This window comes from Amia ocellicauda, chromosome 4 (genome assembly GCF_036373705.1).
Source record: "Amia ocellicauda isolate fAmiCal2 chromosome 4, fAmiCal2.hap1, whole genome shotgun sequence".
In the NCBI taxonomy this organism is placed as follows: domain Eukaryota; kingdom Metazoa; phylum Chordata; class Actinopteri; order Amiiformes; family Amiidae; genus Amia; species Amia ocellicauda.
The window spans coordinates 31,955,693-31,980,975 of NC_089853.1; the positions used below are offsets into that span (position 1 = coordinate 31,955,693).

Sequence of the window (25,283 nt, forward strand, 5' to 3'; positions counted from 1 at the left end):
AATTTTCAACTGGAAAATATGCAGGCTTTAACAACATAACTTGCACTATACGGGTACAATGATGTGCATTGGTGTTTTGACTGGCCTATTCATAGGTGGTGAATCATTTAGAAAACTATTCATTAAAATGAACCTAATTTGAGACTCTCTCCTTTGTTTTTTAATCAGATTTGTAATTATTATAATTTACTCTAATTATTTATCCCCGAATTAAAATGACAAAGCTTGTTCTATCTGTAAAAATACTTAAAAGCTTGTAGGGTCCTTCATAAATTGAAAGCATTCTGACACAGGAATAAATGTTATTCTTTAAGTGTGCAGCAGATGGCAGCAGTTGTTGGGGTTAAACGGTTTTTCCTGATTCTCACAGAAAGTCTTTCACCAAGTCTGATAAATGTGTACTCTGACAGACCTAAGATCTTCATTGAAAGGTGTCTTAATTTGATTGCGAGTCTATGGAGAATCACATATATTTTCAGTGTAGGTTTCATGAGCATGTAGTTTTGTTTTATAGCACTTTTGATCAAATAATATGAATTCATGAAACTTCACTGACAAAGTAAAAGTACTAGGGAAGACATTTCTTTATCCCACCAAAGCACAGCAGTAGCAGCATTTTCTCTCTTGGCTACTTGCATCCTTTACTTCCAGTTCTAAATTAGATGAATTTATATTACAGGCCTTTTTTTTGTACCTTGGTTTCCTCCTCTGTAATCAGATGTGTATAATACACTGAAAGAGATATGAAGCTGTTGGCCAAACACACAGAACATTAAAACCAAAAATTAACATAGGCGTTACACACTTCCTGGCAAGAGAATAGCTCTTCCAGTGTGGTGGATGTTTTGGCTCCCAGAATAAGAGCCTTTTGATTTAAAAAGAGTTATCTTGGGTGTGTATCCCTGATGCCTTTTAACATAAGAAAGACGTAAAACAATTGGTCATCCCAGATTGGCAAGGCATAAAAGGAAAAGGCCATTTGCAATTCTAAATGTCTTAAAATAAAATCAGAAAAACAGAAAGGCGTTTGTCACTGTCTGACTTTCAGATAAATGAAAATGGCTGATGTCCTTGGCATGTTTATTCTGTAGACATTGCATTTTGCCAAAATTAGTTGCGCACTTAAGGCCACCTCAACACTGTCTCTCTCTCTCGCTTTCTATGCTATATATATAGAACCTGACAATATATTGTATTCTGGCCAGCACTTTGTTAAGGTTGCGCATTGGAGTGCACAGATATTCTTTCCATTTTGGAGATATTTATGTATCAAATGTGAGATCTAGCTGCTCACCTTGGCTCTTGGATGGAGTCACATGGCAGACCCAATGCTACACTACACTGTTATTCAGTTTCATTTCATACCTGCTTTGAAGTGTGAGTGTTAGGGAGTTGTATTATTTGAAAAAGAGCAGTTTAGAATTTTAGAGGAAAAAGTAAAAGATACTTCAGCTGTAAAACACAGGATGTATGGGTGTGATATATATGGATTTATACATTTTCTTAGAATAGTTTTTAAAGTCAAGTTTTCTGCTCTTTATTTTTTATTTTTTCTTCAGAGTTGAAACACTATACACTCTATGCCCCTTTATTTGTTAATCATTTAAACTTTATGTTTTAATAAGAAATATTTGAAATAAAAGTTTGTCTTTGCAGAATATATAGCCTATAGATTCTGAATTTTGGATACCAATGGGGGCTTCAAAGGCTGATCCAACCAGGGAAAAATGTATAGAATTCCACACTGCTGGAATCTCTGATTTTCTTCACTGGGACAGATGTAATAAAGAATATGTTCCAATAATTATATACCTTATTTAATTATAGAGTTGAATCAAAATGGCATAATTGCACAATAAGTAAAAACACAATAATTATAACTTTTCGAGGTCAAGTTATTTTAAAGTAGTAATGCTTTGTGAAAGTAGCACAAAATTAGATGGTAAGTTAAGTACAGGTCTTGGGAAGCAGGGGAGGCCTGTGCTCTGAGAATTTGGAGGGGCAACAAATATACAAAAACTCTAACCATAGGTTCATCAATGTAAGAAATAACAAAAAAAGTGCCATAAGAATGCTGTTGACAGAGATGATTTTTCTGTGCATTAAAATCCTTATGCCTCACAAGAGTTCTTCAAAATAATTTCCCCAAAATGGAGGCATGAAATATGGCTGCGTTGAAGGCCTTTGTACAGTGTATTACCAATTTAAATAAAATGTGATGGCAGATGGTTCAGTTACAACCGTGGTTTTGCTAATTTTGAAATATAAATTATATTTAAACAGAAGGAAAGAAACAGCATTCTTTCGCAAGTCATGAATTTCCACTGAGGTCATGTACTTCTCTGAGATTGGGATATTGGGATATGTTGGACAATTGTGGCTAACATTGAAAGAAGGGTATGGTCACAGATCTGGGTGGGTAATACTGCGGTTCAAGGAGAAAATGATTCAAGCCCTGCTCAGAACTGACCTCAATCCCATAGAGCAGATCTGGGATGAACTGGAAGGGCAACTAGAATCTGCGCTATTGGAGGAATGGCATAGTATTCCTCTGGCCACGTATCAGACGTATTGCAGCAGTCAGCCTACATCCCATTACATACATGATGAACAGCTGTCTTATGGTATTCATCTGTCATTTCAACACTTATGGTATTATAATGTTAGCAACTGTACTTACCCACTGTACACAGTTTTTATTTTATTTTATATTTTCCCCCAGGGGGCATGTTTCTGGTGTTATTTAAGCAAGGGTGTTATTAAGGAACCAACAGATATTTTAGTTTTGTCTAGACAAAGTGTCTTCACTGCCAGAGCAGCATCTGCTGGAAATGAGGGCGGGTGTCTGTGTGCTAGGAGTACAAGCAGGACTATATACAAAAATTCAAACCCAGAATAAGCTGACAGGACAACCAGCAGGTAGACCCTGAGGATGGACAGTTGTGTGGGCTTGTTTGGAACAACTTCAGGTATATTTTTGAAAAAATTATAGCATTTCTGCTTTCTGATGTTCTAAAAGATTAAACCATAGTTATTTTATTCTGTTTTTTCCCCCCAAAATGTAAAATCTAATTTGTATTACAAGGCTCTAGGAAATATACACTCACCTAAAGGATTATTAGGAACACCTGTTCAATTTCTCATTAATGCAATTATCTAACCAACCAATCACATGGCAGTTGCTTCAATGCATTTAGGGGTGTGGTCCTGGTCAAGACAATCTCCTGAACTCCAAACTGAATGTCTGAATGGGAAAGAAAGGTGATTTAAGCAATTTTGAGCGTGGCATGGTTGTTGGTGCCAGACGGGCCGGTCTGAGTATTTCACAATCTGCTCAGTTACTGGGATTTTCACGCACAACCATTTCTAGGGTTTACAAAGAATGGTGTGAAAAGGGAAAAACATCCAGTATGCGGCAGTCCTGTGGGCGAAAATGCCTTGTTGATGCTAGAGGTCAGAGGAGAATGGGCCGACTGATTCAAGCTGATAGAAGAGCAACTTTGACTGAAATAACCACTCGTTACAACCGAGGTATGCAGCAAAGCATTTGTGAAGCCACAACACGTACAACCTTGAGGCGGATGGGCTACAACAGCAGAAGACCCCACCGGGTACCACTCATCTCCACTACCAATAGGAAAAAGAGGCTACAATTTGCACAAGCTCACCAAAATTGAACAGTTGAAGACTGGAAAAATGTTGCCTGGTCTGATGAGTCTCGATTTCTGTTGAGACATTCAGATGGTAGAGTCAGAATTTGGCGTAAACAGAATGAGAACATGGATCCATCATGCCTTGTTACCACTGTGCAGGCTGGTGGTGGTGGTTTTCTTGGCACACTTTAGGCCCCTTAGTGCCAATTGGGCATCGTTTAAATGCCACGGCCTACCTGAGCATTGTTTCTGACCATGTCCATCCCTTTTTGACCACCATGTACCCATCCTCTGATGGCTACTTCAGCAGGATAATGCACCATGTCACAAAGGTCGAATCATTTCAAATTGGTTTGTTGAACATGACAATGAGTTCACTGTACTAAACTGGCCCCCACAGTCACCAGATCTCAACCCAATAGAGCATCTTTGGGATGTGGTGGAACGGGAGCTTCGTGCCCTGGATGTGCATCCCACAAATCTCCATCAACTGCAAGATGCTATCCTATCAATATGGGCCAACATTTCTGCGTTCAGCACCTTGTTGAATCAATGCCATGTAGAATTAAGGCAGTTCTGAAGGCGAAAGGGGGTCAAACACAGTATTAGTATGGTGTACCTAATAATCCTTTAGGTGAGTGTATATATAGCCTATGTATAAGCTGCTGCAAACCTCATGACATAAACTGAGACTCAGTTAGCATTCAGTGTTTAATTGGGTGTAGGCCCAGTGTAGGCCTTAATGTTGGAATTCTTCTGATAAATGACTGAGGGAAGACTGTGAGATTCCTTTCACTGCACAGTGTCTAGTGTACTGACTGAAAGGGTGTGGTCTCTTCCTGATTCTCTGTTCCAGTTCATCCCAGAGGTGTTCTCTGGAACTGAAGTCAGGATTCTAACCAGTTAATTCAATGCTTTCTTCCTAAGCCACTGTTGCCCTCCTAGTTTTGGGACATAGCATTATCTTGTTCTGTGAGGTTATCTGTGTAGTAATCTGTATATAAGTGCTATTTTGTTAGTTTGAGAATGTTCTGGGGTTCAAACCTTTGTGGTGCCACATATGTGTGTATGTCAGTATAACTCGGGTCACCCTATCTGAAACATGCATGCAGCGCTAACTGATGGTGCATTCTCATGATTGGTTGGTGTGGGGCCAGGGGCAGGATAGCCTAGATTAGGGCTTCAATCCAGGGTGCCCAGTCTGTGAAGGGGATTTGCTGGGACATGCTTTATAGTCGAGTCTGCTGCTGTTGATGTGCATTACTGTTGGGATAAGTCTGCGCTCTGCTCAATAAACTGGACATTGAAGAACTGCAAGTGATGGCTACTTCTCATCATTAGCACTTGAATCCGCAAATGTTACAATGTATAGCCTACATATATAGCAAATTTGGGTTTTTTGTTTTTATCAGTGTATACGTAACACTAAATCAGCCACTGGTGCTGGAGGCAAATGTGCACTCAAATAAGTTTAGCAAAAAGTAAACAGGAATTTGGAGGCCTCAGAATCCATTATAATCTAATCGTCAATTTGATTAGACTTGAGAGCTTAGAAAAGTTTTTATTTTTTTGTTGTTGCTGCTGAAACCTGGGAAATTGTGACTGACCATCAGTTGTCACTACTAGCAACTGAATGGCCTGGTATTATTAACCTTTTTTATTATATTTTGTCACTATGTTGTCTCAAGCTCAGCTTTTAAATTACACATTGAACATTTGATATCCAGGAATCTGTCTTCGCCAAAACATTCTCAGCTGCACATTTGGAGAAACAAAGCGTTCCCTCTCAGCAGGGTGGCAGTGCATAGCCTGCAGGATCCAGGTTCCTATAGAGACACTGCCACGACGCAAAGGTAGATATCAGGGCTCAGGAGTGACTCTGGGCACATCTGGGTGTCAGGAGAAAGTATATGATCCCCATTTCCCCTCTGATATTTTTAAAATGGGACCTTGCTTTTTGCGTTTTTGTTAGCCTTCAGGATTATTAAAAAGCCTCTCTGCGGAGGCGTTTTCCTAAAACACTCACTACCCTGTCATTGCACTGAGCTCTGAGACGGCTCTCTTAATCTCTTTGTGTGCTGAGAATAGGAGTTCTGGCAATCAGAGCCAAACCAGAAAAGCAAGACAAGGCAGGTACAGAGCTAGGCAGAAGCACTGTAAACAGGTGACCCAATGTAAACAGCTACCTCATTGCAGAGACCAGGGTACATTGATGTTCAGCACTGCATTCAGTCTTATTGCTTGGAAGTCTATAAAAAAGACTGAATAAAACCCTGATTAATTGTTATTCGTTATACCAGATTTTGATTGCTTGAAGTAGTCATGGAAAAAAGATAATGTCTAATATTATTAAATGTCTGAAGCACACCATTTAAATAAAACCTTGATTATTGATGAAAAAAGAGAATACCCATTTTCCATGCTACAATTGATTTAACTAGGCAGTGGGAGATATGAACAGGAAACAATTGATGTGACCAAGAGCGGATTGAATACTACTGGTAGGGCTTAATTAACTTAATTTCCTTTCTCTTAGATTCTATTGTTTTCTATAAGGCCAAGTTTTTTTTTTATTATTATTATTCTTAGGCCTTCCTAGAACATATAAAAACGTTATCCTAGACATGAATTGCAAATTACAACTTGATCCCAATTATATGTTTAGTTATAAATTTTTAAAAAAATGCTTCTGACAATAAAATAAGCCAAGTTTATAGTCTAAAAAAAAATTATAAGCAACATTTTTTATTTTCTAGGCCGTATTGTGTTCCTGTGTGAATTAACAGTGTTATATGTACTACCTGTCCTGTTGCAGCAGTCTAAATGGAGAATACAAGCTTTTTTTTTTATTTATTTAAACCACTTTTTAAAAGTAAATTGCTGTGAAATCATAAGGTCATAAGATTTCGAAAGATACAACTTGTTTAAGAACCACACTGAAATGTAGACTGATTCAGGTGGCTCTGGAAAGATATTCAGCCTTTGTTACTATTTTCTCAATGATAGTTCAAATACACTGAATAAATAAATCGATAGTCAGGGTCTGCCTGACATGGATCTGTGCTTCTGCATTTCATTTGATCATATGTAGAACATCAAAAGCGAACTCTGATTGCTTAAATACACCCCTAACTCAAAGCAATGACTGTAAACACAATAGGACTAAAATCGGTCTGGATTGAACCGCCTCATATCTGTAAAAATGGAAATCGCCATGTCCAGTCAGACGCAGATTGAGAAGGGCCTGCCTGCCAAACAAAGCTATTACAAATCATACTGGATTCAGATACAAAGCGATTGCTCATTTGTGTCGGCGACGAAATGGAGCAGAACTCGACGTGCTTGTTCTCAAATGTTAATTAGATTTGTTTTTTGTGGAACAGGCTGGGAAAGGAAATATATGGTTGTTTTTAAGTTTAATGCAAATACTCCTGCTATATACCATTTTAAAGTTTGGTTTCAAGGACACTCCGAAGAGTAGAGATCTTTAAATACTCAAGGCCTCAGTGGCTCAATTACAGGACGTGTCTCAGGCACGTGTTTGTTGCCTGTTACAAATCCAGCTGTATAAATGGACTATCGAGTGCACTGAGGATGATTTTCATGGCTGTGGACACTGGAAAGTTTCCCACCCTTCACTGATGTTATTTCTGCCAGAGATGTCAGACTCTCTTGTTTCAAGTAAATCAAACACTGCTCTGTCCTCTGATACCATGGCCTGAGCCGTGTATTCTGTACTTGAGAGGGCTTTGGTCTGGCTTACCTTGGTAGACGGCTCAAGCTTCATTGCTTTCTTCAGGGTCTCCATGGCCTCTTGATATTCCCCCTTGTCTGATAGTAACTGGAAAACAGAGTGATCTAAGAGTACACATGTGATGCTCCACTGAACATCTATACTGAACACTACTTGCAATCTATGTCTTTGATGTAGAGCAGGGGTTTTCAAACCGGTCCTGGAGTACCCCCTGCCCTGCTGGTCTTAATTGCTTAATTGAATCATTAATTGACCTAACAATTCAATATACCATTCAATTAAATAATTAAGACCTCAGTTGGAACAAAAAACAGCAGGGCAGGGGGTACTCCAGGACTGGTTTGAAAACCCCTGAGTATTCAGCAATTTCCTTATCACATCCCAGAGATCTAAACTAACATCTATGTGTGTATGTTTGTGTTTGTGTGTGGTTGTGTATGTATGTATGTTTGTATGTATGTATATTAAAGCTATTGTTAATTATTATTTTATATTTTGTTTATCTCGAGACCAACAGACTTCTTGGCAAACTGAATGAAAGGCAGACTGAATGAATAACAATGAAAAAGCAAAGACTCGCCAGTGTCTAAGATGTGGACAACTAAAAAAATTGGAAATATCTCTCATGATGCTCATAAAAATAAATGAAAACACAAATCCAATTGAGTGGGAGAGGTTGTAAAGCCTATATACTGGCAAGTCTATCAAACTAAGAATTACTGAGATTGCTCTGTTCAAGTATTTCAAGTAGCATGATTTCTGGAGTCTAGACTTCATGTACAGGCATAAGCTGTGTTAGCCTCCGAAGTACCTATGACCCAGCCTTGTATGTAATGATAGGTTGCCACTGAAAAGCCTGCATCACAGCTCTGTGAGTCATTGGGCCTTTTTGTAATTCAGCGTGGGGCTTCACCTTTCCTCTCCGGAAGAGCGCTTTGACGTTGTGGGGGTCCAGCAGCAGCACGTTGTCACTGGTGCTGAGTGCATCTCCGTACTGCTCCAACTTCAGCTGGGCGGCTGCCAGGTTATTGAGACACTTTACCCGGCAGTCCCGCAGCTCTTCGGCCTCCGCCTCTGCCACGCTGCTGCCGACTACATAGAGAGAGAGCACATACTTAGCCCAGTTTAGGAAATGTTACCGTAATACATTTCGAAACCTTTTTCACCATGGCTCTCGTTTTTCCAATGGTAATTATTTTAAAGGCCTTGGCGTGGCTATCATGGCACATCCATTTGTTAAAACGCTGAATTAAAATGGTGTAGTAACACACAGTGGCTACTATAAAATGAATGATTCAGCATACTGAAAGCAAGGTACAATGTTAAGGATTGCTATGGTATAATGCTGAGATTAAAGCAGATGCATTGTGGTGTGCTTTCAACATTTCTTAACTCCAGTATATTGCTCGCTGGCAATTAAGAAGCAATCCACATTTTTATTTGGCAGGCGTTTAACTATTGTTACAGTATATTGTAAAGGTTTTCTTGGCTTTACATTACATAAACACCTTTCTTGTGCTCCTTCCTTAATGGCTCTACTATCCAGGAAGTAGCCACTTTTTGTTTTGTTTGTTGGTGTTTTAGGGACAGACCTAACCCAGAGCCCAGAGTAGAAGAGAGGGGAGATAAACAAATCCGCTGATCAGAAAGTCCAAAACCATGCCCTTTATGAGGATCACTTTCTCAGGGGAGATTCTAAGTGGAAAGTCTGGTTTTGGACAATGCAGCGGATAAATGGTCACTGGTGCACGTAACACTAATGGTGCACTGTTTTGGTGTGCTTCACTGAGGTCCAGTGGTTATTATACAGCATAAGGAATAGGAGCGTGGCCTAGATACTTCGACTGGCATGTCTCAGCCTTAAAGGAGATGTTAAGCTGGCAGATTGGAGGGGCTCTATTGTGATGTAGGGGCTGTGTGTCTATGGCCCAGTGGGTGCGAACTTCATATTCACAAAAAAGGAGGTAACGCCTACTGGAGAAAGGAAATGGAGCCTGCTGGTGTTTGAAGTCTGGCTTTATGTCTGAAAAAAAAAAAAAAGCACAATAAAGCTCTGACTACAGTGGATATTGTAATGGCTTTCCACAAGGGTACATGGCAATATCTCCCAAGTTGTGTTCTGTAAAGAGTTCTTGCAGGTGGTTTTTGGCATAATGACTCTAGCAGAGACTTTGAAGGCAGGTAGTCGGACCTGCTTACATATTGATGCCAAATTTGACATTGATACCGGGCAGGGATTTGTGGATAGGCTGAAGTGTAGTTGCTCAACTATGTAGCTCCTGTAACAGTCCTGCATCAGTGTCTCTGAACTGAAACTGCCTCAGAACCTCTGACTCACATTTTCAACCTCATTTCTGTGCAACATCTGTTTCTAGTTGGTTCTGAATGATACTGTAAATAAAGAGAATTAGGAATGGGACATAATTTATTGATGTATTCTGCTTCATTCATTTAGCGAACTCTGTCATATTGAATTGCATAACACCTTACTGTCGCATCTTCTTGCTGTGGCATTGCATTATGATAAAGCCATTAGCAGTCAATGATCTTGCATTGATCACACATGGTGACTAAATTAAATGCAAAGGCTGGGGAGTGTGCATCAACCCGTGCAACTGCCAACCACATGTAGCATTGGAACAAAATCTAAAATTCAAGACACTTATTTGCAATGTGTGAAATAGAGTATAGCTAAAGGAATACTTTTTCCAGTGCAGTGTGCCATTCTCCTTGAACCACTTTGTTACACTCCAGGCTTTTTGATGTGGCACATTGGTAGATGTATGTAGTCTCAACATAATACTCCATCAATACTGGCTATACACTGTAATCCACAATATCCCAATATGTACTGACAATCACACTTCCGATTACAAAATACAGCTTCTAAGAAGCATCAATCTCTTTCTGTAGGTAGGAAGCTTGAGACATTATTTAAGGTAACACGATGTACATTTTAGCATGAGAACGTGTCTCTTAGATCAGTAAAAACAGGCAGTATGTGCTGTAACATCCCTCCATCAGGGTCTATTAATTCACCCATTGTGCAGCTATCTCTTTATTTATGAGCAATTTTGAACCAGTTATAATTAGAGGACCATATTTGACTCATAGAATGTTAGGAACATTTTATTTAACTCAAACTGCCAGCCCTGTCAAGCCTTAGCCACGAACTCCATGAACTTAATAGGGCAAATGAACCAGGCTTACCACTAGCCGGGGCAGTGAGGATATCCAGAGCCATGCAGTAAGACTTGGCGGCCTTGCTGTATTCCTCCCTTTGGAAGTAGAAGTTGCCACGCTCTCTCTTCTGGTTGCCCATCCGGATGCAGTCCGAGGCGGGGAGAGTCAGGGGATCCAGCTTGTCTCTTACTTGGAGGATTTGCAACTCATATAGCAGGGGTGAATTGGGGGGGATATCGGGAACTCTGGCAAAGACAAGAAGAGAAACTGTCATTGAAGCACTCCAGCCTGTCCCTACCTTCCAGCAACTACAACATGCACCAAAATGAGCCTTGAGATGTGATGCCATAAAACTGTCAATTAGCTTGTCATTGGTTTTAATTCAGTCTTAGCAGTAGCTCTGTCTTTAAGTTGGTGCTTCCATCTGATGTGCATGGGAATATCACACCCAAAGAAAACATGGACTTTATCACTAGAGCAGTGGTTCCTAGCCCTAGCCCGCAGAGCCACTGTGTCTACTGGGCTTCATTCAAGGCATATTGTCAACTACTTTCTCCCCTGTTTAAGAGCTGGTTCATAGTTCCCAACCCTGGTACTGGCGGAGATCAGCTGACACAGAGCTCCGCCAGTACCAGGGTTGGGAACTATGAAGGGCTTTGAACAACCAGCCAGGGGGTCTAAAATGATTCTTAGCATTCTAGCATTCTGGGGTCTTTTAAAACTTTCAACTATTTCGCCAAATGCAAATTACAGACCCATGACTTTGAAGGCGGGGTTTCTGCTATGTGGAAAGCTAGAAGCATTTGTCAAACAGAAAATCGATCTGGGATCTGGGAAGGTAATTGGCAGTTGCCACATGAGTTGAAGATTTGATTTAACCCAGGCCGTGATCTGTGATGGGAAGGAACTGTGTGAAACGCAAGCCGGCCTCGTGGATCAATCTGCCTCAGAGACTACATGGATTTTTGAAAGTGCGTCAGTAGAAATGCTTGTGAAAGAGTACTGTGTGTTTGTGTGACAGCTCTGCATCATCAGTTCAGACACAGGGTTGGTAGTAGTAGTATATTCCAGACTCCACACTGTAATCTGCCCATTCTTGTTTTTTGTAGTATGGGATCCTCTGCCCTGCAGAAAAATGTGGCATTCATGGAATTCATCACTCAAGAAGATGCATTGAATTATGCTGGATTTGTACTCGCGTACAAAATGGATCCTGGCCTGGGTTAAATCCATTGACTTCCTATTAATTTAACATTTCAGATTAAGCCCTTTGTTTATGAACCACCGTTTTTTGGAATGACTAAGGAGTTGGGGTTTCGTGTGTGTGTGTATGTGTATATATTTAGAATGTGTAAAAATACATAAAAGCAAAAGCATGTGAATGTCAGGCAATCTGTGAGGGAGCGTGGGTTGCGTCATGCACCGACCATAATCCTGCATGTCAGTCCGATTATCAAGTGTGAAATGTTTAGCACAGTGTCTCGCACACTGTGGTCAGTTTATTAGGGTGGCGGCGACACCAGACAAACCAGCCTGTCTGAGTCTCCTCTGTTTCTGACCACAGTTTCTGTTAATCCTATCACTTCTTGGGAGCTGTGCTCTTTATATCCCCAGGGCACAATCACCACTCGCCACCACCAGCCAATTAAAGTTTACACAGAAGTGACAGCAACCTCTGTGAACAATAACCAAATGTTCTCCACCTTGTATCTTTAAATGTAACTTGTGTACACACAGGAAAGGCCAACATTTCTCGCTAGCTGGTCAGAAGGCTGTTTGATTCTGACACTGACATTGCAAGTTATGTTTCTCTGCCATTGAGATTCTTCAAAAGCATTTAAAATGCACTGCAATGTTGGCGAATATTGGTTTTAGGGTATTTACATGAAATTGAAAAAATATATAGCAAGTGCAAGATAATCTGAAATGGGTTATGATTTGTGGACATGATTTGATTTATCAAGTGATTGCTCTAAATCCACACCACTGAGAAACATGGTCACTGAATCCAGATGGTGAACGCAAGAAACATACATTCTGTATTAAACCTTACACATGATAGAGGCAATATGTGTATTTTATTTTTGTGACTAACATATGTTGGAGGACCGATTACAATATCAAATCTTGATGGAAAGAATACATCGATGTGAAATAAATACACAGATTTAGTCGAGTAAGGCTTAGATCCCCCAATTAACATATAATGTTTTCCACTTGAGGGACTTTTCTGTGTGGTCTTAATAAGCTGTATTGTTATCCTTTGAAAATAATTGAGGGACTGTGATTGAAGTCAAGGAAAACCGCATGAATGCAATGTTTATGGATGCTGCTTTATTTGTGTTTTGTGAAAGGGGTTATTATTCTTAGCATAAACTGGGCCGTTTGTTGTTGTTGTAGAATGTTATTAGAAATAAGGAAAAGTCTGCCAGTTAGAATCCCATTATTACACTGCGTACATCTTGGGGGAGTCATTTATATCTGGCCACTTCATCACCCAGCGTAAGATGCCACATTCTTCCTGCTTTGATTGAGTGGGCCTGCTGATTCAACTCACTGTGTCATCATAACATTAATCCTGCAATGGCTTCTGTGTGTCACTGCCGACGAGAGCCCTCATTTACTCAACCTTAAAACATCCCTGCTTTTCAAAGCTATATTAACAGTGTGGGTTTGGTTAGTTTATGTTTTGAGAAATATATTGGCTTTATACACTGAAAGCATCATCACAGATTCTGTCTCATACTCTGTCTCTGTCTCTGTCTCTATCTTGCGCTCTCCTTCGAGGTCTTTTAATGCCAATTACAAGACATTCTGTATCCAAGTGTTTGAGCTACCTACAGGCACAGGCTGTTTGTAATAGTGCTTAAACTCTCTCTAGGGATTGTTAAGATGTACAGCAAGGCTTTTTCATAAACAGGACTGCCTTGAGGTGTGCTACACTGTGTGAGTGAGGGTAGGGAAAGCAGTTAATTTTTTTGTGACTGGAGGTGAGAAAAAAACAACAACAAGATCATATGACCATATAACTCCATAGTGTACTTATCCTGCCATAAAAGCTTTTTATTGTTGTTCATCCTCTGAGTCCGCTCTCTCTGATCAATAAACGTTTGAAGAACAAAATTGGTTTACAGGAAGGATGACGCATGCAAGCTCCAGGATCTCCATAATGTAAACGACATAGTTCCCATGCTTTTGCGTTGCCACAAAGTAGCGTGATGATTTGGTGTTTCAGCCATCTGAAGCAATTCCAGTTAGAAAATTACTATGTACAGTAAAGGGGTTACTTATTACAGAATAAAAGCTGCTTCTAAACATGCACTTTTCCTCTATTGATTTTTTAAATGATGTTGGGAACAATTAATACAATTTGCCCAAAAAAAGAGAGAGATTACACACATTTCTAGTCATAGCATTTGTTTTGTTTTTTGTTTTGTTTTAGGAGAGCATATTATATCTTCAATACAAATCAACTCACAACTGGAAATGCATTAACTGTCATCTTCGTTTTTGCCAACATTGTGAATGTAGCATAATCAGGTATCCTCCCAGGTGCTATACACTGGTGGTCTTTCTGATGGAGATTAAGGTAACTGACAGGTCTGGATGAGAAAGGGCCCCTCCATTTCACTAACACTTGTTTTTATAAAATAATTAATGTCTGTATTATGGAAAGAGGGCCTAAAGACAAACAGATTGCCCAGTAATTGTGACAGCTGGCAATGTCATTTCCAAACAGCCCAAGTCTGGGAGATTGATTTCCAGGGATGTGGGTCTGTCAGTCCGGGGAGGGGGGCTTCGAGTGTTACTTTGGTTAGAAAAATGAAAGTTCGATCACTCAACTGTTGTATACCAAATTTCAAAAGACCACAAGGCTTTAATGCTAGGGTAGGAAGTCTTAAGTCAGTTTGAGGAAGGAGGGTAAGTGGTATGCAGGTCTGAGAGTCTTGGTCTGTCTGCCATTTGTGTAAAACCAATCCATCAAACAAATAACCAAATCAGGCCATTTCTGATGCCAATATTTGGGAGTTCCATGTGAGATAATGTGACTGTGAGTCCTTACACTATAGAATGTCTGATTCTTATCCCAGAATGCACTGGATTGAATAGAGAGAGAGAGAGAGAGAGAGAGAGAGAGAGAGAGAGAGAGAGAGAGAGGTGCCAGGGGTTGAACCCAACCACAGGGGATTGAATACAAAAGTCAGGCAGATGAAAGCTAAGGTAAAATAGGAGAGAAATTGTATATGATCCAGAACAGCTGTTCTTCAGCAATTCCTGATTCGTTCCTGTAGAACATCTCTGCTCTTCTCTCCCATCTGTACCACTTTAAAGAGCACCTCTTGCTTCAGGTGACCAGGGATTTGTGTGAATTTCCCATTTCCTTTTATCATAATCCTGTCTTGAACATTAAAAAGATTCCACAGATTGTTCTGTCTTCACTGAATCTTTATGGCTGCTGTTTCAGGTGCTTTCTTCCAACTGCTTTGGGAAAACTACCTAAGCAGAATCACCAGAAAAAGTCTGTTATGTGCTTTACCTGTGACAAATTGCAGTAAAATGGTCGAAAGTGTGGTAAGGCAGTGGCAAGAAACATTATCCCCAAAAGATGTATTTATAAGTTGGTAGAGTTAAAACCTTCTAACCATTTCTATGTGACACAAGTTGATAAAAAAGTACCTGATCATTGTTATTAAATAGGCCTTAATGAGAACATTGATTGCAGTCTTTCCACATATAATTTACAATTAAAAATGGTTGCCCGGGGATTTGTATTGGTATCAGTAAACACAAAAGTAATATTTACTGCCACATTTGCTTTTAAGGCCTGTTACTAAGTTAAAAAGTTATTGTTGTCTTTCCTGTTTTTCTAATGGCTACAGGTATATACTTTTTCTTAGAAAATTACAACCTATATCTGTACCATAATTGGGAGTGAACTCTTGCTCTTTACCCAATTATTTACTTAACTTGATACCGTGTGGAGTACTTTGTACTTTGTAAAATTTCTGTCTTGTCTTGGTCAGTCAGTGTTTGAACGATTTAAACTGGACCCTTGATGTCTGTAATATAATTAGGGCAGCCCCAATTACTGTGCACTTGTGTCAGGTTAGAGTATTAAGCTGCCCTTTCACCTTTCCTTTGTCACAGGGAATTTATATCCATTTAAAATATGCAGGTGAACTCATTGAATCAAATATCAGAATTCAGTCAAAAGGTTACACAGAGAGGTCAGTGGGAGAAAGATCGATGTATGGTGTTGATTAGTATATTTTGGGAATGAACTAAAAAAGAGGAAATGGCGCATAAACAGGTGTGTTTGACCTAATGTATGACAGTGCGCTTCAAACCACATTAGGCAGTTGGCTCCAAAATGGAGATAATTATATATCAATTAAAGTAATTAGCAGAAACAAACGATCCCCACTGACAGAACGGATTTAGTTTAATTATTCTTAATCTTTGATATTATAACAGTCAGTGTAGGTTTCTAACAAGTAGGGGTGTCTAGAATCCTTTGTCATTTAAGTGAAGAAGACACTCCCTGAAGACATATAATGTTACTCATTATTTATAAACCCTCCCGATAAGCCCCGAGATGTAACGGCTTGCGTTCTGGTATAGAAAATGTTCTGTACCAAAGTCAATGCTTGGCTTTTCCCAAAAAGGAGACAGAACGGACTTGAAGTGCTATTGAGCAATATGTCCATAGTTTTTCTACCACAAATTTCATGCATTATGAAACATTATGGGCCTATTTGTTTTTTTTCTTCCAAGTCACCCCAGCCTATGTAAGTTGGCCAACAGCAGGAAATTAGGATCGTTATTGTTTTATGTCATGCTCTGTTGAGTCCCAGACAGTAAATAACAAATATTGTCGGAAAGACTTTACACCTGTTGTGCCAGAGGTGAATGAGTGTAAGATATTTCACAGGGATGAACACCCTCAGCAACTGATGAACATGCTTTTTTTTTTGGTGGTGGTGTTGGTGGTGGTGGGGGTCGACAAATACCTCCCTATAAAGCTGTTGCCTTTTTCTATTCTAGTGTGGGGAAAGCTTTTGAGGGATGACAACATGATTGATTGTGATCTGGAGTGCAAGGCCTGCTAGGGCTGTGTGTTTCAGCAGGGCTTGGCTGAACTGATAGTATTATTATGGCAGTGGAAATGCAATGAAGAAGAATAAAAACACAAAGCTCATACAGCAGGGTTTATCTTGGCTTGTCTTTGCGAAGACATTAATGATATATTTAAAGTTGTCTCTGTGAGCGGTTGCCCAGTTTTAGAGAAATCTACTTTTTATTGATGACTATTAGGCCTGTCTTCTCTCATGGTGTGCATACCTCAGACCATTTCCTTCTACTAATTCCAAATTTAAAAGAACCAGGCTTACTTGAAATCCATTCATATTACTTTGGTTCAGAACCAAAGCCGAGGTCCAACAATCCAGACCTCTTTGTATGAGATTTGATGATTGCTCCATAATTCTTTTTGTAACGGACTTGAGTCTCCTAGACATATAGGCTACACAGATTTTCTACTTCTCTATATATTTATCTTGAGGATTCTGTTCTGTTATAATATGTTGCAAATCCCAATGGATATGAATTGTAATATAATCCAAAAAAATATTGGCCAATACCAGATAGTTGGCTCTTACATTGCCATTTTATTATCAAATCAAGGTGTTCTGAAGCATATTTTGTGCTTTCACAATCTGTTCCTGCCAGCAGGTTCCAGTCAGAGCTCCTTCCACACTCAGTGCTGTTCTCAACCAATGCCATTACAGACCTAATAATAAGATCCAACCAGGTTATGCTGAGACCACACTGTACAGTTCAAGACCTCTCTTGGCCCAGTCAAAAGCAGCATCACTTATTTCGTGATGACTAGGCTCTGTATATGAAAGGTGACATCCAGGGCTGTGAGATAAGCCAAAAAAGAAATACTTGGTGCACGGTGACACATTACTGAATCACATCGTTTTGCCATTGACAGCACTGTAGTGCATTATTAAAGAGGTGGGATAAAGTAAAGGCTATTTCCTTTTAGAGGAGAAACACCAGTCATTAATGTAACTTCATCCTGCATTCCAGTTCTGTGAACATAACATACTGCTTCAGAACAGCTTCTGTGCTGAATAGCACTAAAGACAAATTAAAATCCCTCCGTATAATACAGTGAACAAGAAAAATACAATTCTGAAAATACAAATTGAAGTCCTTAGAACCACTTAATGAGCCCAGAGACCTTCATCAAAAGACTCATTTCCTCTCTCATCCCTTAACATTTCTGGTTTGAGGGTTTAGCAATCAGATTAAATAACCATAGATTGGCTGAGAGTGACCTACAGAGACTGAATTTAATGGTCTTTGAACTATGAATCACTTCAGCTATCATTCTGTTCAGGACACCTTATGTGTCATGTGTTTTTTTCCATGTAGCGAAGACTAATCCCCTCTTTCTGATAATAAATAAAAAAATAATAAAAAAATGAGTCATTTCCAGATCATAGCAGTAGTTACTCCTTGTCAGTTTGGCTTCACAGTTACAGGCTCTGAATAAATGAGCTCTGGGACAAAGAACAGTGACGTGCGCATGTACACCCGGTGTCCAGTCCAGCCTTTATCAAGGAGGTATAGAAAAAAGCTCCTCATAAACTATGCATCAAATAGAGGCTATTAACATATTAAAGTCACAGGAGACATTTGGAATTAAGTGCTTTGTATGCAGGCAGTAAGTCTCATTTGGAGGGGTATATTGGGATGATCAGACTTGCAGGTTTCAGGGTAAGTGGAGATTACCCACAAAGGCTGCTACTTGTTCCAGTTTTATTAACTGGCTGTTATTTCTCCTCCAGTCTATGAGGGAGGCTGGTTATCTTTTATTATTGCCGTTCACACTAAGCAAGATTGGCTGGAGTAGATTTCCAGTAGGCCAGGAATAACAGCCACATCTGTGACTCTGTAAATATTTAGCAGCTCAATCCCTGGGATCCACTCCATCAGTGGTCTGGAGAGCTCCGGTCCAGTTTGTTTAATAGAGTTAGTTTTAGTTCGCCATGAATCATAATTTACTTAAGACTGGGAACTCATGGGTTACATCAATTAAGCAAGTCACTTGTTCAATAATGTTCTGGTGTTTGAGAGGTGAACAGGATTCATATGTGAAAAACTCTTATTGACCATTATGCCTGCTGCTGGGTGCTATTTTAATTTTAATTTTATTTATTTGTTTGGGGGGAGGGGTGTCAAAGAAAGAAAACACGTGAAAAGAAGAGTTTTTCATGAGGATTTTCATATGGATTTAACTGGACATTTTTAAGAACTGGGGTGGTAAACAGGCTTGGTCTCCACTTCAATAAAACAAAGCTCTCCAAGTGGGAGCCGTTGCAAGAGCAGCCCTGGGGGTAGATTAGGAGCTGAAAGAGGAACCTAAACCATGTGACTCAGCCCCTCACATTCACACATCCCAAAATACAGAAGCTTTGCCAATGAAATATGACCCCAGAGTCTGAGACACAAGGCTAATGCAGCAAAAAACAAAACTAACAAAAAAACCTAACAAAACAAAAATGAAACACCTGCTTCTTTTATACTTCTTTACATGTGAAGACCGAACAAATATAAAGGTTGTTCTAAGTGTGGCTGTCACTGAGAAGACTCCCAGCTCAGATCATGTTAAATAATGAGAAACTGTGTGCTTGTTACAAGATACATGCATTTCACTGCAAGGCATATAGAGTATACATGCAGCTCTCTTTTCATATCTCTGTTGATCGTAATTGGTAGAGCTGTTCTATAGGCTGTTTTTGGCAGCCTTCCAGCTGTGAGTGTGATTTGATCAAGGTGAGGCTGGTATTTTCTGGCTGGGTGATGAGATAAGATCATTAATTAATGAGATGATTACAAATCCAGTTTGTCAGGCACAAGGAGAAGCTCAGAAAGGGGAGGGTTTGGGAACTCAGCTTCATTAAGCTAAATACATTTCCAACTTTATTTTTTGTCTTGATGTTCAAAGTGTTTTTTGTAGGATGCTGTCATTTGTTATTTGTAGGACTCTATTTTAAAATTTCTGTCACTGATTTGTGGAACGAACAACCAACCATACTTTTGTTACTTTCTGAAAACCAGGAGCAAATCCCGCGGGGGAACACAAAGCTTTGAATCTCCCTATTAATCCGGAAACTGAAACACTGCACTCCTTCTCTTTTAAATTTCAACAGAATTTGAATTATTCTCTGTATTATTCTGTAGTGCCAGGGCCCATTACCAGAACGTTCTGTCTATTTAAATCCCGTTGAAAGCATGATTTGCTGAAATCATCCGTAAGCACGACATACACAAATAAACTTCTCATTCTAAATCCGACACAAGAAACCTATCGGATCAAATCAGATCATTCTTGTCAGAGAGCTTATATGGATCAGTCTTGCAAAACAAGTAGCTAAATGGATGTGGTCAATGCAGGGAAGTGTGGATTAATCTTTTCAGCCAAACAAGTCAGGGGTCACAGAGAAAATAAAGAAAAAACGCAGACAGGCTTTCTTTTAAGCTGCCACATTTCCACTAAAATATCAGATCATCTGACAACAAGGTTACATTGAAGCCCATCTTTTGTTACGTGGATTGGTTTGTGTTTGTTTGTTTGCATGAACCAATTGGCAAAATCCAACAAGGCAATATTTTTTTCCCTCTTGACCAATTTGGTCACAGATCAGCACAACAGCCATTGAACATTTAAAATATAAATTAAATAATATTTTTGTAATAATATGTAATATTTGGTTCTGAGAATTAGACCAGGTACAACAAATTGAACAATACAATGAAATGACAATTTAATTTATGCGAATCATGATTCATTGCATCTACATTGATGAAAACATATGAATCTAAAATGACTGAACAGTTTCCATTGACCGATTGTAAAAACATTGTTTAAGTAATGTGATAAAATATGATTTAAAAAATATCAGTTAAAAAAATACTTATTATTTTCACTGCCTGCTATACACTTTACACACTAAACATATATATATATATATATATATATATATATATATATATTGGTTCTGGAGTGTAACATTAAATTGAACATGTTAGCGGTTTATCATTTGTTGGCTTTTTAGTCTGGAAAAAGTAATGAGAGATCAGTGAGTCTCCTGTAAAAAGGGGCAGTTCTTTTAAAGTATCATGAAGCTGCCAGGTAGATGAGAAAAGGCCTGCTCTGCCCTAGGTGTAGTAAGGCTTTGTTAAACTGCGAACAGAGCATGGCGCGACAGAAAGAGAACTGAGAGTTTCTACTTTCGCAGCAACACTCAGGCACAGGTAAGGGGGGCTGCTGGGCCTGTCTAGTGGAGCAGCTGAGGGGTCGACAAGGAGGGCCCGAGAAAATCTTGAAAGGAGTTACAGGAAATTTTGCACTCCTGTTGGCTTTCGCCTATCATCGCTCTGACCGAGGGACTGGGCTCATGTCAGGGTCGCCAATGGCACTGCAAAAGCCCGCTGGCCAGATGTACAGATAACTTGCTCTGTGGAGATGTGAAAACTCTGTGGTTTGTTGGAAAATAGCTGACACCTTGTGAAACCAGATCCATGCGTCATGGCCTCTACAAGGTGTTGTTTTAACTGCTTTGGGGCCCTCCTTCGGCCTTGTAAAGCTGTGACTCTGTGGAACTCCTTACGTTCAATTTGCGAAGTCTGAAAACACAGCACCAGAGGAAATACTTACTTAGGGGATAAACCAGAGCTGATTGTATCTTTACGGTCTTTCTTTTTGATTGATTGATCAGCAGTATACAAAGATACAAGCTGCTACACTGTTATACATAGATACTTCTCTTCTCATTTTGTAATTTGATTTGTGAATCTGGTAGATCCCCCAAGCTGGTATCTTGTGATTATTTGCAGAGGCTTGGTCCCCACAGTATTCAGTTACTATTTAGCCGAGTGAAGTTTTTCTCACACACACCACCTGTTCCTTAACAGTGACTGTGATCGGGTGTCAGAACAGAGCTCTGAAGGACCCCGTGTCAGTGCCATGTAAACAGTGGGACAATAGAAAGGTCAAGCCTGGGGACATTACATTAAGGGACAACACTTGGTAAGCCAGGCCACAGAGTTGTGGTTGTTTGTGTCAGATCACTGCTCACAATCTCCAGACTGCATGGATGTTAGGATGTATGTCACAGCACTTCCTGTCTGAGTAATGAGTAAACATTTGAATCTTCTCCACCTAGAGGTGTCTTATTTTTACTCAGTGATGGATGATTTTATAAAACAATGTAACTGAGTTTTTATTTGTGATTGTCGTTGTTATTCCGAGAATCTTTTAGTAGCTCTTCATTCACTAAAAGGCGACTGTGAAGGTCTTCTTATGCTGTTTATAGAGGTCTTTCAGCTTTGCCAACAAGCTCAGCTACTCTCATTACCCTGATGAAGGAGGCAGTGGATGAAAAATGCACAAGTGTACAGCCATTAAATAAAGACCTTCCCTTTTTAATCAACAGCTGAGTGCTGCTGAGCATTTTTCAAATCATAAGCCATTTCTGCTTCATGGGCCTCAGCCAATTTCTGTAGCTGCAACAGTGTATTTTTTATTTTGTCCATAACCTAGACTGAGAAAAACATAGATTTACTTCATTGTGTTTGTTTTTGAAATATTAAAAGACCTCTATAGTAGATAAGTTCACAAATAAGTTAATATTTTCCAGGGACTTCACTGCCTGCGAAAAAGGAACATGTGTTTTCAGAACTTGTTTTGCAGAAGAGTTCGCTCATTTTCCAGATTTTTGTCGTTGTTTTTCAGTGGCCCCAAATTCCTGAGTAAATGTGTATAGCAGTTAATCAAGTGGAATGTACATTCATTAACTTTTGAGACGCGGTGAATTTGTTTTCACAGTGCATTAGGTTCGTACATAATGGGCACCAGATATATTCACTGGCACTTGGCTGTGCTGCTGTGTAAAAAATCAATCCCTCTCTGTCATTTCGGGTGGAGGCTCTGCGTCTACCACATTGACTGTATCCATTTACCTCACAAACAGTAACACTGCTCTAATTTTTAATTTCCTCCTGTGCTTGCACATTTATTGTTCTTTCCACAGCTGACTCATTCCATTTAATTTTTTCATGGAAACCTTTCTATTATAAAGGACAAAGCCACCACAAGGATAAGTAACATTCCTTGTCTTTTGACGTAATAGTTTCTGCTGTGTATCTGAGAGTAACATAATTAAACAATGGAAATGACTGGAAATTCTCCCTGAGAATAGTTGCCACGGAGATGATGGCTTACGCTGTACTTGAGCGGCGTGGCTGGATAGTGTTGCTCTATGCATATACATGTAATGGAGCCATATGTAAACCTAGTTTAACGTTGAAAGTGGTGTGTACTGTTGTGTGTATAATAAATTACCTGAAGGGTATTTTCTGGTTTTGATTGCTCTAGTTTGGATGACTGGACCTTATCAGACTAGTATTTCACTAACATCCAATAATTCTTCCCTAGGGTCATAGCTCAGAAACCAATATCAAGTTATCTTTCCAGTTGAGTATTTAATTTACTGCCCAGAGTGCTGGAAATCAGTAAGATTAAGATCTCAGAGCTGCTTGGTTTTGTTCATCATATCTGATAAAAGCTTTTATTATTTTTTATATTTTTTATTTTTTAATTATTATTATTGTTGTTGTTATTGGTTTATTGTTTTATTTTAGGGCCCACATTTTAATAATAAAGAAAGCAGCTGGGACCAAGATGAGAATCGCTGTAATGCCTTGGGCAGAAGTCTTCAAAAGTCTTGTATAATCTGTAGCTGGCCTTCTCAGTCATTTAAATTAATTGCATCTCCACCCTCAGGCTACCCGCAGTGGGTTACAGTAGCCACTACATGCTCAGGCGTGTGCAGACACACTCAGATGTGAAGTTTGACATTCGATTATGCAGAAACAGTTGCTTTCCCACAGTAATCTTCTGGGATATTTATTTTCCCTGAACAGAACCAAATCCAAACTCAGTTTCCAACAGTAATATACTGTAGCTTTATGTTCTGAGAGGGGACTTTTACTCCCCTCATAGTGATATGGGTCTTTGTCATGTTCTCACTCTCCAGCCACCTCCTTCTCCTGCTCTTACACCTGAGTGCTGGATCTCCTCTGGCAATGCATGCAAGCGCTATTGGAAATCAATACAGGATGGTGGGCCTAGGAAGTCAAAACTCATGATAATGGAAATGGCATTTAGTGCACATGTCCATGGGCTTCACATTCTTCATGCTCATCAGATATGCCAGAATGCTCATTCAACCTGTACTGGTTTTCCCACAATTGGAATGGAAGCACTTATAAATTGTTAATGTAATTTCCTTTCCCGCCTGCATATTCCCATGGATAGGTCTATTGTTTCCTGCAGATGGCTGTAAAGCACTTTTTATAGTAGTAATAGTAATTGTATAAAAGGAGGATACCCCAATTAATGGTCACGTATACAGCTTCTTGGTAAAGAGTATATCAAATAAATAGATTAATTAATTAAATCTCAATAAATGTTTCCGAATGTTTCGCCCATGTTGCAGTTAAAGTTATGTCTTGGTGATACACTGACATTTTTGTTTCTAGCATGTACTGCATTTTTACATCAAACAAAGATAAACAAGATAAATATATGTCATATATTCTTTGCACTACATTATTATCTACATTATTATCCTTCCGGCGCTTACTCTCGTATACACTTGTGTAAATTGGAAATTGGAAAAATGTATTATGCTTTGAACTGCACTGTATTATTGCACTTGGTATTGCCCTGGACAAGGGCGTCTGCTAATAAATGAATAATAATCATAATTATTATTATTATTATTATTATTATTAGTGGTGCTTGGGGTATAATGTGAATATAGAATGTCTGAGCTGTTGTCTATATCGGACCTGGGTCAAGCAACATTGTTAATGACTATTGCAATTCAAATTACATTTGTTTATTTGCGTTTATTAGAAGTTCTCTATCTAGTATATTAAATGAAAGGTTACATTATTTCCAGGAACTGATAAAAATGTAATACACTGGAGGAGCAAACAACCGGGAGAGAGCAACTGATTGTTTAAATGTAAGTATATTTAAAGAAAAAAACAAGCCAACAGACAATTCACTTCCTCAGAGGCTTGTGAATTTCCTAGATTCAAAACAATTCTATCAGTCTGGCTACATTTTGAAGGATCTCAGCTTCCATAAAATTGCTTGAAAATGCATTCCATCCTTAAAAACTTATCTATGTTGTTGGTGTTTCCTAGCATCAGTGCAGCTTCTATTTAAAATCAGTTTTCTGTATCATTTTTATTCTTCTGCTCTAAACACGTCCCTTTAAAGCATCATTATGTTCAAACTGGCTGATAATGGGTCCCCAGAAATCAGCTCCACCATCAACCTGTTTTAAGTGCCGTTAAGGAAGAGTGAATGCACAGCTTTGCCTTGGGGGATGAACCTTGACTTGCTGATTCCCCTTAGTGAGGCAAATCGCAAAAACATGGTTAAGTAATAATGACAGCCTCTTTCTTTCTTTGCCTGTAACTCTCATGTGATCTAATGTAAGCAGACCATTAGGGGATGCAAATAGGAACTCAGATTGGTTTTGAAATTTGTGCTTTTTAAATCGCATCAAATCACAGCCCAAGACAAGGGATCTAGAGCGAAA

At 39.2% G+C, this 25,283-nt stretch overlaps 1 protein-coding gene across 1 annotated transcript in view; it reads right to left on the bottom strand.

The window, feature by feature from the left end:
• Positions 1-25,283, bottom strand: part of fkbp16 (FKBP prolyl isomerase 16) — a 46,300-nt gene that overhangs the window by 2,096 nt on the left and 18,921 nt on the right. Inside the window, exons 4-6 of the mRNA XM_066701901.1 lie at positions 10,618-10,835; positions 8,321-8,499; positions 7,417-7,494 (exon numbers count right to left, since the gene is read on the bottom strand). Coding sequence (XP_066557998.1) covers positions 7,417-7,494; positions 8,321-8,499; positions 10,618-10,835 — 475 coding nt within the window. The remainder of the gene's footprint in view (positions 1-7,416; positions 7,495-8,320; positions 8,500-10,617; positions 10,836-25,283) is intronic.